Below are 12,911 nucleotides of genomic sequence, written 5' to 3' on the forward strand. Positions count from 1 at the left end.
TGTTTAATCAACTTTGCAGAAGTTTCTATGTGTAGAAACCAATGCCGTTATGCAATTATGCTATTACAACAGACAATATATCCACTCTGATGGCAACACCTGGAAAAATCTTTGTGATGCTATATTATGTGCAATAAAATCCGTATTATCTGACAACACCATTATTGAGTCTTGACAACAACTGAGACCACACTATCAGGAAATATAGCAAATAACATTTCGTCTCTGAAGCCTGCAGACGAAGCCAGAAGATATCTGTTATCACGGTCTGGTGCTGCAGACTCGGGCACAAGATGAGCTGTCTTCTGTTCATTCAGTTGTCTTTTAAATGTGTTTTTGTTTTCTGCAGGAAGATTTCATCTGTGGCGTTAACAATCGCAATGGTCTGTTTGCATGCTAAACAAAGTGATTTTATCCAACAGACGGATTTATAAGTGCTCATTAGTTAGCTTGACAGCAGTCCTGAGGCTGGAGGTAAAAGATGTGTGTGAGCGATACATTGATCCTTCTTTTGATCTTTTTATTTGGTCTTCAAAATGCAAAATAAAGCATCTTGTATCTGTCACTTCAACATACTTCATGTGCAGAGATGACTGGAAACTGATGTGTGTGTGTTTGTATGCGTGTGTGTTTATGTGTGTAGGGGGGCTTTTCTCAGGGGGAAATATTATGGAAGCATACAAGAAGCACAATTAGTATTGTACCATCTAAACATAGTGATTATACAGTATGTATACTGTATTGTAAACAATGGACTTGTCAATAGTGTTAATTAGTTTTATAATTACTTTAATTTGAGTATGAAACCCACTTAAGCCACACTTACAGCATGACATAACCTCAGCTGGACTTTTTTTGTCCTAGTTAGTGACAGCTAAATTGCTAACATGCAAACCTCAGATAGTGAATCATTATGTAAGGGATAATGAGAGTGAGCGGGTTGTTATAGACGAATTGAACGTCGTGAGGGGGAGGTCTGGTCTCACCCTGAAGGGATCACTCATTACATGGCTATCAAAACTTTTACAAAAAAAAAAGATTATATTTCTGTTTAAAAACAGACCGTTACACTCACAGTAAGAGCTGCATCCATAGCAACGGTTAACTCTGTAGCGTTCTTAAAATGAGCTAACCAAGCTGTTTTTACTCACACTAACATGAGCTAACCTAGCTGTTATTACTCACATTAAAATGAGCTCACCTAGCTGTTTTTACTCACATTAGCATGAGCTCACCTAGCTGTTTTTACTCACATTAGCATGAGCTAACCTAGCTGTTATTACTCACATTTAAATTAGCTCCCCTAGCTGTTTTTACTCACACTAACATGCGCAAACCTAGCTGTTATTACTCACATTAGCATGAGCTAACCTAGCTGTTATTACTCATATTAAAATGAGCTAACCTAGCTGTAATTACTCACATTACTTGAGCTAACCCAGCTGTTAGGCACATTAAAATGGGCTAATCTAGCTGTTATTACTCACATTAACATGAGCTAACCTAGCTGTTATTACTCACATTAACATGAGCTAATCTAGCTGTTATTAGGCACATTAAAATGATCTAACGAGCCGTTATTACCCACATTAAATGGAACATTTCCACTAATGGAGGAAAACAAGGTGAACGGAACCACATGAATCAACGCAGCACCTAATGGAGGTTTTCTGTCTCGTCACTGTCAGTCTGTCATTTTCTTTTCCATAAACCATCACCGCTGGCACCATCAATGCTGTGTTCCGTTTAATGTTTGCTTCATGTGCTGTCTTGAGTTTTGTAGATCTCTCTGTTGTAGCCAACAGTTTTTGTGTCTCTTAACCTTTATTGCTTTCTATGCGCTGTGTTTGTTGCTTTTATTTTTCCCTACTGTAAAAAGACCGATGTGAGATTTACTGGACTTCCTTCGCAGGATTGATTGGATGATTACTGTTAGTCCTCCAGATTCTGTGATTAGAGCCGCATCCCTAGCAACGGTCTGTTCTTCATAGCAATGCCGCAATTAACCAATCAGAATCAAGTATTTAACACAGCCATGTAATGAACCTGCTTAAAATCAACATGTTAGCATTTTTATATCGAGCAAGTTGTCATGCTGACTTAGCATTTAGCTTAAAGTCAGCCTCAAAGTGCTGTAAGAATGACCCATCTGTATTTCTCAGCACAAGAGTGAAACTTTTTTTTTGGAGGCCATCATTTATTTTTCTCTAGGTTTTTTTCTTAGTTTCTCTAAGCTAAGTTTTTAACCTACTTGTCTCCTCATAGGAATTGTAATGGGGGTAAACCCCTGTGGTGTGGTGGTAAAATCCATTAAGACATTGAGGAGCAGATGAGCAGTAGCATTTGCAGCAAGTGTTTTTCATTCTACCTCAAACGTGCTGCATTTATCAAGCAGACACACAAGACACAAACACTGTTTGTAAGCTGCATGTGTCTCTTCATTGCATATGCATTTTAGGGAGGATTGATGTAAAAGCAGGACACATGTTAAAAGGACGATTATGTGTTTCGCTGGTTTCACGCTAATTGCGACTGTGTGTTTTGTGGGGGAAACTCTCACAGCGTAACCATAAACACAGCGCATATGGGATTTGCAAGATGCGGTTGATATAAACATACCATTTAAATATGCATTTGTATCAGTCACGTCTTTGAAAGGATGGGCCTTCCCTGTATTGCGTTTGTGTTGCTAAGTCATGCTATTATACTGTTGATGATGATTGATTACAAGCAAATAGTGTACAGGGTGGTGAGCTGAGAAAATGTGGCCCTCAAAGCAACATTAGACTATGTGGATAATCTTAAAAACACTTGTTTCTTACAAATGGATTTCGTAGCTACATTAAATTTATACTCCACATCCAACAGCGTCATTTTGAATTTTTAACACAAGTATTTGAGGATTGCTCTCTCATTGCCCCTGAAGTCTGCTCATAAGGTTGTAAATAAAACCTGCATTTCTTCAGTTAATTACATCTGTGGAGGAGAAACTTATTTCCATAACTGTAATAGGAAGCTATTTCCGCCACAATTTTCCCTCATTGGCTCATTGTCATTCAGTTCGTGTTACTCAGCAGGGACTGACGCACACATGGATGACGTCAGAAAATAAAGATTCCTCTTTTCACAATCAACAGGAAGCAATAAATGAGATAAAGTCAGCAGCTCTGCTCGCTGTTTGTCTCGGCTCTCCTGCCTGAACTCTTTGCCACCCCGACTGGATGAAAGTGGTCTGGGTGGTGGTGTCTGGTGCAAACATATTCAGACACCAGACAATTTGACGAAGGCAAACCCTCGCTCCTGTTTTTACCCCTTTCCATTTTTAGAAAGAAACAGTCCATCTATGAACACATGAGTCATATTTTATTATGTAAAATGGCCAAAGAAATACAGTATCTAAATATACAAGCACACAGCTTACTTTCTGTGACTGTTTCAGCTTTAACAACAATTCACACACAAGGTATTATTATTGTTACACAACAGTAAATGTTATCAGTGTTTTCTCCACAGTGGGGTGAACCAGACAGGGCTGGGTTCATGAGGCATTACAGCATCAGACTGTGGAGGAGTAGTGACCTCTGCTAGCACACAGAGAATAATCATCTCAGCCTGCAATGTGCTTCTGGGGGCATAAATGTTTGCATTTCAGTGACCTATAACATCACTGTGCATCAGCAGACTGTACAGATTATATGGGCACAAAACATACTGTACATATCCCTCACTGATATACTTTGAATTTCTGTTTGTTCTTGTTGACTTCTTCTTGACTCGTTAACTGCAGTGTTAAGTGTTGCTCAGAACAAGCAATGGCAAAGTTCAAATGCCTATACAAGTGAATGGAGCTACATGTGGAGGTGAAAACTCAAGCGCAAAAATGGTAGTGTAAATAAAATGTGTTTTAAAGCCGGAGATGTTAATAAATGTTGTAGACTAAGTTCCTGCACTAGATTTTATTTTGTCTTTTATGGATAGCACATTAGAATGTCAAACCCAAGCAGAAAAGACAACAATAATTGAGGTACAGGTTATTAACACTTTTGGGTGGATTTGACTTGCTGCAAGGATTGAAGCCCGTGCATCTTGAAATGATGAAATCGCAGTGTTTAAGTCAAATGTAGCCAGGTTAAATATGAATGAAAATGCTCACTTCCTTATCCTACTGCCACCGCGACCCGATCCCGGATAAGCAGAAGAAAATGGATGAATGCATAAATGACTTAAATTGAAGTTGAAATGATTTAAATGTTTCAATGTCTCCTTCATTGTACTGTATGCCATAACCATGAGACAATCACAGTATGATAAATTGTTGGTAAAAGTTTCAGTGTAAAAATCAAGGTGAAAAACCTTGAATCTCTACACGACAGATTGCAATCCGCACAGGTCAGTGGGGAGCAGGCTGGCTTGAAAATAAGGCTGCTGTTCTGTTGACCAGCAAGGCCACCAAAGGATTGCGTGGTTGTTTAAATTGCAACGACTGTGCAAAAAAATAAAGGTCAAATGAAATGTTCAAGCTATTCTAGCAGTTTGTTTTGCAATGCAGAATCTTTGAAGTTAAACAGTTTACCACACACAGACATGCCACATAAATCACAGAGTCTTTGTTAAACATTGAATAAAGGAAAACAGGGCTTCAGCAGAAAGTCTTTTCAAGGGGAAACATTTCATAAGACACATTAGCTGAATTCAATGCAGATTCTCTGAAAAACACTAAAAAGTCCCTCAATGATATTCAATACCAAGGCTTTTAAATGAAAGGGGAATAGCTGTTATGCAAGGCTGAAATTCTAGCCTCAGTGTGGGTATTTTTGTACCAGGGAGAGAGGCAGAGGCACTATGACATACAAACATTGTGTAACAGGGTCAATATGAGCAGCTTAAATTACCCAGGATGTTTTTTTAGGAATGTGGAGCACCAGATTGCCGTCTTTCTGTCCACAGTGTTTAAGAAAATGTTCCTCTGCAAACCCCTGAGTTAAGCATTGACTGAACTTGATCAATACACACCCACAGTTGTGGTGTTGCTCGTGTCTCACCTCTGATATATCGTCTTTCAAAGGGTTCATGGAACGCAAAGGGGACGCCATACATGCTGTGTCCATTATCTGCAGAAAAATGTAAAATAGGGATGGAGTCACTTTTTAGATTAAAAAGCTCAGACCAAGAATGGGAGCAGCCGAGCCATATGGACATTGGTTGTATGGAATTATTCAGAGTGTGAATCCTATATTTGTTCTGTCTTTGATATGCAATGCATGATTATGTATAAGCAGTCCACTAACAGGACTTTCTCCATTCAGTCTCTGCACTTATCTCTGCAAACGGCATGGGATGGTCTTCCATATTCGGGTCTACAGGGTGCTCATTGGTGTGCAGGCACAAAGAGGATCTATCTTAGACAGCGCTTTAATAACTTCCAACCTGCCAGGTGGGTTTTGTCTGTGCTGGCAGAGCCCTGTTATCTGTGAGACAGACTGTCAGGACAGACATCAACTTCTCACACAATCGCCCATCAAGCCGCCCCGCTATACTATCTCTCCAAACATCATGCTTCAACCCTCGCTGCAAGAATTAGATAGCATTGCTGCCCACACAAACACTCACACACATACAAGCACACATGCACAGACAGATCGAATCAATGGCCATCTTCCTCCACATCAGGAAGTGCTGTACAGTAGGTGGCCAATGGAGGATTCCACCCACTCGCAGGATATTCAATAGGAACATGTACGGATTCGTCCTCTCTCTCTATCTCACACATGTCCACATGGGATCAACCGCATTTACACATGCACCTTTGAGCAAGTACTGCTTGTGTGTGTGCACGCCCACACATGTAGACCGAACAGAGACAAACCCCCACTCTCTGTCACATAAAAACATCTTATTAGACTCGAGCGACACAGAAATACTCTAAATGTAGCTGGATTTATGAATGAACTGAGAGGAGAGGAAAATGGCACAGGGTGCACTCTCTTCTTCTTCCAAAAATGTGCTTTAAGGTAACTCTTAAAAAATACCCACGCATGTTGGGCCACTTTGGCTTTACAGTGGTTGGCAAACCACTTAAACCAGGCCTACTCAAGTACTATTCAAGTGGGGCCACATATGAAAAAGTAGTGCCACGGGGCCGAACATTTACATCTCCTATCTCTGACCTGTGAAGCTAAGGATTTAAATGCCTTAACCATGCACCTTTTTAATCCGTGAATGAAGTACGCCGTTATTAAAATATGTATTTCTGTGCTTAATTAAAGACATAACTAATTAATGGCCTATTAAGCCGAGTAATAAATGAATGATCTGAAACAATTTGAATGCAATTAACTCAAAATTTTAGCAGGTTATTTAAAATAAACACAATGATACTGCTTTTATGATCACCATATTCAGTTAGAAATGATGATGATGTTATAAATGATTAAAGGGCCTGATTTGTTCTACGGCTAACCAACTGAATAGTTCTGACTTAAATCGTCTTGAGTCAATTATGTTGCTTAATGTGGGCAGGCAGTAAATATTTCCCTGCTAAATGGAGCAAAACAGAGCAGTAAGGGAAGAAATAAATGGATCTGGTGTTAACATCCTGAAAAAAATAGGCCACCGTAAATTGCACTTTGTAATACATGTAGGATCTTGTGCTATATCTGTGACCGTCTGGTGCTTTCGCAGCCTTTCAAAATGAGACAGAATCAGGTAAGAAGCATGAAATTGTCTGTGCAATGAACATGAAGGACTGAATCTGGGGGAGGAGGACGGCTTTTTATTAACCCGAGAGCTTGAGTCCATCCCCTCCTCCAGGCCTCATGTTGGATATCACCAAGAGAAATCCGCTCATTAGGACAGAGAGAAACACATATATCAAACGCCGATAGCTGTCAGTTTTCCTCTGGGAGATCCCGCCATGCTAGCAGAGCAGAGAAGCTGTATGTTTATGTATATTTACAGTCCATCCTGTTTGTGCTTTATAGCTTTAATGGGAACATTTTCTCCCATGGCAGACTCTAGCAGCAGCTTCGTTGCTGTTAATTCATTATATACATGTATATAATTAGCAGAGGATTCTTGGGAGAGATGGAAGATTGATGGCTTTGAAGCTACTGTAGGAGTCTGCAAGGAGAGGTCATCATAGAGTTAAAAATATCATTTAATTACGTGAATTCTGCAGTGCAAATGTTTTCACTCTGGTGATGTACATTTTAAGTAATGTCCAATTCAATTCCACAAAGGCTGTTTTTCAAGGTCACCGGAGGCATTCACGGTCATATTAGGAGATAAAATCCTCCTATTCTTGGTATAAATGGACAAAGATTAAAGATGTGTAACAGTTTTTGATTGTCTGCCGGGGATATCATAAATCAAAGGGGATGCCTCCCTGGGGATGCAGGAAAGTAGTTGAATGTGCCTGGAAAGCGTGTGAGGTGCGCTCTGTTAAGTGGCCTGACTGTCACACAGAAGAATACGTCTGAAACAGATGGTTACCTGAGTGAGAAAGGTCAGTGACAATCTTCCCTGCCCTTTTCTTTGCCCTTGCGTCATGCAGTTTTTCTTGAAGAAGGGAAGTTGGCAGCTAGCACTCAGCGGTGCAGACAAAAACACTTAAGTGTGTCGCTGGAACAGGAGGAGGAGGAAAGTCTGACAGTGATGGTGTGTGATCTTGGAAAATTGGACCATGATTGGTTGTGAGATACCAGGCCTCCAAGGCTGTGACAGAGCATACATCTTCTGTGGGACCTTAAAAGTGATGAATTGTTGACTGACTCATTGTTGTTGTTGGTGATGAAACCTGCCAAGTTGGACTACCCTGCAACTTGGAGCTTGAATGGAATCGGTTGATGTGAACACAGTCAATAGTAGCTTTTTTATCTGCTTCCACCAAGTAAATGGGAAAAAAAAACATTTGAAAAATCCGGTAGCTATGCTTTTTGTAAAAATAAAAATGCATGTTTTCAAATTCTTTTTCATGCCACAATGTTTCTGTCACATAAATAATACACGGGAACATTAATCCTTAATACTACGTATATAGAGGCCCCACTTTACACTCACACCTAACATGCATCTTTATTAATTCCAGTTAGTGATATAACTGAATGTGAAGAAAGCCCTGCAGGCCTGAAACTGTCTTGCTAATTGTAATTAATAATGCCTCAGAGAGAGCATACAGATCGGCTTCTACATTTTATTACTAAAGTGTGGTTAACCCAGCCCCCTCAGATAATGTGCTAATGGATAAAACCTCACTGATAGATTCAGCAAATTCTTATTCTATCTAAAAACCCTGATCCCTTCAGACAAGTGTGTAATAGTGTTTCAGAGGAACAAAATCCAATAGAGCCTAAATATGCCTTTAAGTTTATGATCTATTTGGTCTAACTCACCACATTTCTTACATGCCACACTGCTGAAATGTCTTATTTGCTTTGGGTTTGACTTTATCTCTCATGTCTTATACATGAGCACCTATTGTTTAATACAAAAGCTGTTTGCTGATACTTTGCCCTAAAGTTGCAGAACAAATATCTTGTATCACTTGTATTTCAAACTCACAATGTGAATAAGTCACATGCATCCATATGCATTTATCCATACATTTGCAGCATGGGCATAGTCAGTATCTGAAAGCGGGGATAAAGTAAAGCAAGTATGTGATATTCTGGACTAATAAAATATTATATCTACCATTTCAAAATCATGTTCTGTTCTACTTTTTGGTTACAATGTTTAAAACGTGTTAAAAAGAAGTATAATATTATTAAATTACCTATATAAAAAGAAGATTGTGCTAAAAGTTACCTGTGTTTTGGAGGATTATTTATTTCTTTTGATTTTATTTTATCAGCATTGTGTAAATATACCATAAAGCATATTACACCATTTACAAAATCATACATTTAAACTGACAATTATTCTAACACCAGTGAAAGGCCTGCATATGGAGACTACACGGCACTAATTGCACCAGGTGTGCTGCTAATTGTTTGGCTAAAAAGCTACAAGCAGCTGCCGCGCTGCTTCTAAATGTAACCCCACATCTCCGCTTATGGGCGACGTTTTGCTGACTTTATATGTCTTCCAAATAACTTTTTCCTCACGTGCCGTGTGTTTTGGTTGCACTCATGTCACTTTAAAGGAAAAATGTATTCAAACTACTCAACTTATGGCGACTCCAACCTGTCAGATGTTGACCACCAGAGACTGCACGAGCTCACTCACCGGTCCGTCAAAGTAAGCCTAATCATCGTCCTGGGCGTGATGATCACTGTGGGAAACATTGCAGTTCTCCTGGTTATTACTTCCTCGGTGGCTGGTTGGTCCAGAAACTCTCGGTACTTTTTGCTCTCTCTCACTGCTGCAGACTCTGCGTTTGGACTGTTGGTCATGCCCCTGAATCTGTGGGTGAGTCTGCTAAAGGATTACACTGAGGGCCCAGATGCTCTTTGTCATGTCGTGGCCTTTTGCAACGCCACCGTCTACTCCACCTGCATGTACACACTGGCCACGATAAGCCTGGAGAGATACATTGCGGTGTTTTACCCGCTGCAATACTCCTCTCTGATGACCAGAAAAAGGGTTCTGCTTCTGATTGCCTTCGCCTGGTGCTTCCCTCCATTTTTGCTCTCGCCAATTTCAATCCCAGATGGCATTATCGAGGTTCATTTTTCTACTGCTTCACTGGTCTGCAATCCGTCCTACTCTACAAACGCTGGATACTCCCTAAGCCTGACATGTGTAATATTTTTCCCCTGCTCCATCATCATGACATACGCCAATCTGCGAGTGTGGTGTGCTGCAAAGAGGCAGAGGCTAAAACTACGCAAATTCGACTGTGCGCGTCGCAGCAGGCACAATGTGGCATCCAGGGTGCTCGTGCCTGTGATGGCAGCATACTACACCTGTTGGACACCCTGCATGGCAGCTATGATCTACAATGGTAAGCAATAAATCTGTGGGAATAAAGCTTTAAAAAGTCTGCTGAATGGAGAAAGATAAAAAATATGGGGTAGGGCCTGCTTATAAATCCCTTATTTCACTCCATAATTCTTCCCCAAGTGTACCCACGACTCTAATATTGAAACGTCTAACATACAGTACCCTGTTTATGAAAGTATCTATCAGTGGGAAAAGGGGATGGATGTCTAAAACGGTCCTACAGACCACAGCATCCCCAGCATCATGGTAAAAGTTTAAATTTACCTGCACGTCATAGTAAAAACATCTTGTTTGGCTCCAATCTGCACATTTACCACAGACTCCTCTACACAATATTCACCAGAATATTCACAGCTGATGCATCCTGTTGATGCATGCCTTAACTAAAACTGTTGAGAAATATATGAAAATGTACTAATAATAGAGTTCAGGGTTTTAGACCTGAAGCCCCTGACGTGGACCCAGATGACCTTACAAACAACTACAGAAGTGCAAAGTTACTGTTCAATGGCTACGTTCATCATATACTAAATGTCATCTTAGTTAGGATGTTTAGCTTTAGGCAGCTTGGGGTCAGAAGTTTTTAATCTAAATAACAAAGTAAGTCAAAAATCAATCAGTGCTTTGACGATACTGCAATCATTCATGCTTGCATTAATGCTTGAATTAAGTTGATTTACGAATGTAGGTTTAATGTCTTTTCCACTTTGACTTGCTGACAGAAATAGCTGTCAGAGTTATTTATGTGAATCTGGGCATGAATACATTGATTCTAGGCCAGTTGTATGACTCAGACCTTCTTTGACTTTTCCTCATTTACCCCGAGCGTGTACTGTCTTGGAGTAATCAAGAATGAAAGTGAAGTCACAGCTGAATATTTTTAGAAGTGAGGACCTTTTCTAAAGAGGGCTGTAATTCATCTGATATGGCTGAAAATCCCTACAAAATGAAGCTGGCTTTCTGAACTGAAACTTCAAAGTGTGCCGCTGTCCAAACGCTAGTGAGCCTCAGTGTAAAGTGGTTTGTGCCACTCTGCCACATCTATCAGTTAATTTAGTGCTTTTATATCCAGACTATAAATGTTAAGCTGGTGGCTTTATATCATTGCTCTCAGGGGAAGGGCTCACATCTCAAGGGTGACTTTTCATGTTTCATTATCCATTGGTGCATTTTATGTTCATCTATGGTTTTAAAAATAAATGAATCAGTTTATAGCCCATACATGATCATAAACCAATCAAAGCTAGACTGTTTCACCCTGTTCATAAAAAAGGTCACCCAAAGGTCAACCGCTTTTCTCATTCAGAAGCTGCTTAAACTGATGTCCTGATTTGTGCCCCACAGCAGTCTCGGGAAGCGACGTACCAGAGTGGGTCGAGTTTGTCGTGGTCTGGCTGCCAACATCCAATGGTTTCCTCAACTGCATCTTCTACTTCTGGATAAACCGAAGCTTCCGAAGGAAATTCAGACTCGTCGTTCTAAGGATGGCTCTGGCCGTCTGCCCTGAACTTGTAGACTCCCTTGGGTGCTGCAGCCCTTCAAAGACTGAGTTTGTGTCAGGATTTAACAACAACAACAGTGTCCATGAGAGGTCCTCCAGTGTATCATCAACCTGCACCCTGTTGAGCATGGCTTAAGATCCGCTGGCATGGTAAAAGACAAGGTCGGCGACCTCTGGGCTGTTTGTATTGTCTGCTGGGCTGTTCAATGAAGGCAAGTTATTTACATACACCTGCATTAGCTGTCGAGGAGTAATGGGTTACAATGCTAATTGGTTGATACAGAGATAGGTTATGATGGCAAGTATTTGAAACAACCACTGTGCAGTCTACATCATTATAATTTAAGTTATAAAGATAAAGTATTTTTCTTTTATTTTTTTAATCTATTTTCAGTCTGCAGTAGTGTTCAGTTGACGGGAACACTGGCTTCATTTATAACTTATTCTGATTTTCTTTTGTTTTACTTATGCACACAACGTTGCAAACTGTCAGAGACGGCCTCTTAAACCACCATTTTAGTTGTTTTATAATCAGCCATCAACCTTGTCTGTGCCCCAGAAATGCGTACCATTTTTCTGCACACAGCTTTAGAATCAGTCTTTTAATAGTGTCAGCTTTTGAGTGTTTAGACTTGTTGCTTAAGTCAAAGTATTTTACTTCAAACAGTCGAGGTTAGTTGCAGGAAATTGATATTCATACTTCTTTCAAACGAGACATTTGTGAACTAACTATCACTATCTGATTAAAAGCACTTTGAAGGATGGAGGATATCTTCCTCGTCTTCAATTTAAGCTATGCGTCAAAGACCTTGGCATATAACAGCTGGGAGAAGTTAACCTTTAAGTCACAGCGTTTCAGTGTATGCAAGGAGGAAAGTAATTAAGCGGCTACACTGTAGAAAGGTCACCACATTTATGCCGGCAAGAGATAACTTGGGTAACTTCTGCAGCTGTGGTTGTTTATTTTGAGATATCAAGCCCATGATATTCCCCTCAGTATCTTTTTACTACAGTATGGATTTAACTTGGCAAAGTGCACTTATTTTATTGTTGAGATGCTGCTTGGAGACAACATCGTTAAAGCTTGTGCATTGACAAATGCTGGCCTTCTCACAAACTTTTAAACGTAACCTAAATGTGTTGAGCATCATGAGGTCTGCCACGATATAATGTAAGGTCCGACTTAATAATGTAAATGTTTTGTTATATTTCTAAATCCTAAATTTTAAAAGAGTGAACAAATAATGTTTGATAATTATTGGTTTATGGATAATCTATGAAATAAAGCATCATGCCTTTGATTGTGTCTTCACTCGGTAGTTTGGTATCAACAAACAAACATCACATGGTTGTATGGCATGATGTTGAAGTGTTCACTAATTAGGGTTTATTCTAATTTTCTGTCATTTGAAGATCTCCAGCTGCATTTCCAGGTTACTAAAGACCAGTTAAAGGAAAAACAACTTGC

The 12,911-nt window shown here is 39.9% G+C and overlaps 1 protein-coding gene across 1 annotated transcript; it reads left to right on the forward strand.

The window, feature by feature from the left end:
* The first annotated feature begins 9,147 nt into the window (after window positions 1–9,147).
* On the forward strand, window positions 9,148–11,579 carry LOC138613298 (histamine H2 receptor). Its single transcript, XM_069687303.1, has 2 exons — window positions 9,148–9,943; window positions 11,287–11,579. The coding sequence occupies exons 1-2, from the start codon at window positions 9,148–9,150 to the stop codon at window positions 11,577–11,579; spliced, it is 1,089 nt and encodes a 362-aa protein (XP_069543404.1).
* Window positions 11,580–12,911: the final 1,332 nt, after the last annotated feature.

Source organism: Semicossyphus pulcher, unplaced genomic scaffold (genome assembly GCF_022749685.1).
Source record: "Semicossyphus pulcher isolate SPU_LCO1_2020_fin unplaced genomic scaffold, fSemPul1.0.p SCAF_1, whole genome shotgun sequence".
Lineage (NCBI taxonomy): Eukaryota > Metazoa > Chordata > Actinopteri > Labriformes > Labridae > Semicossyphus > Semicossyphus pulcher.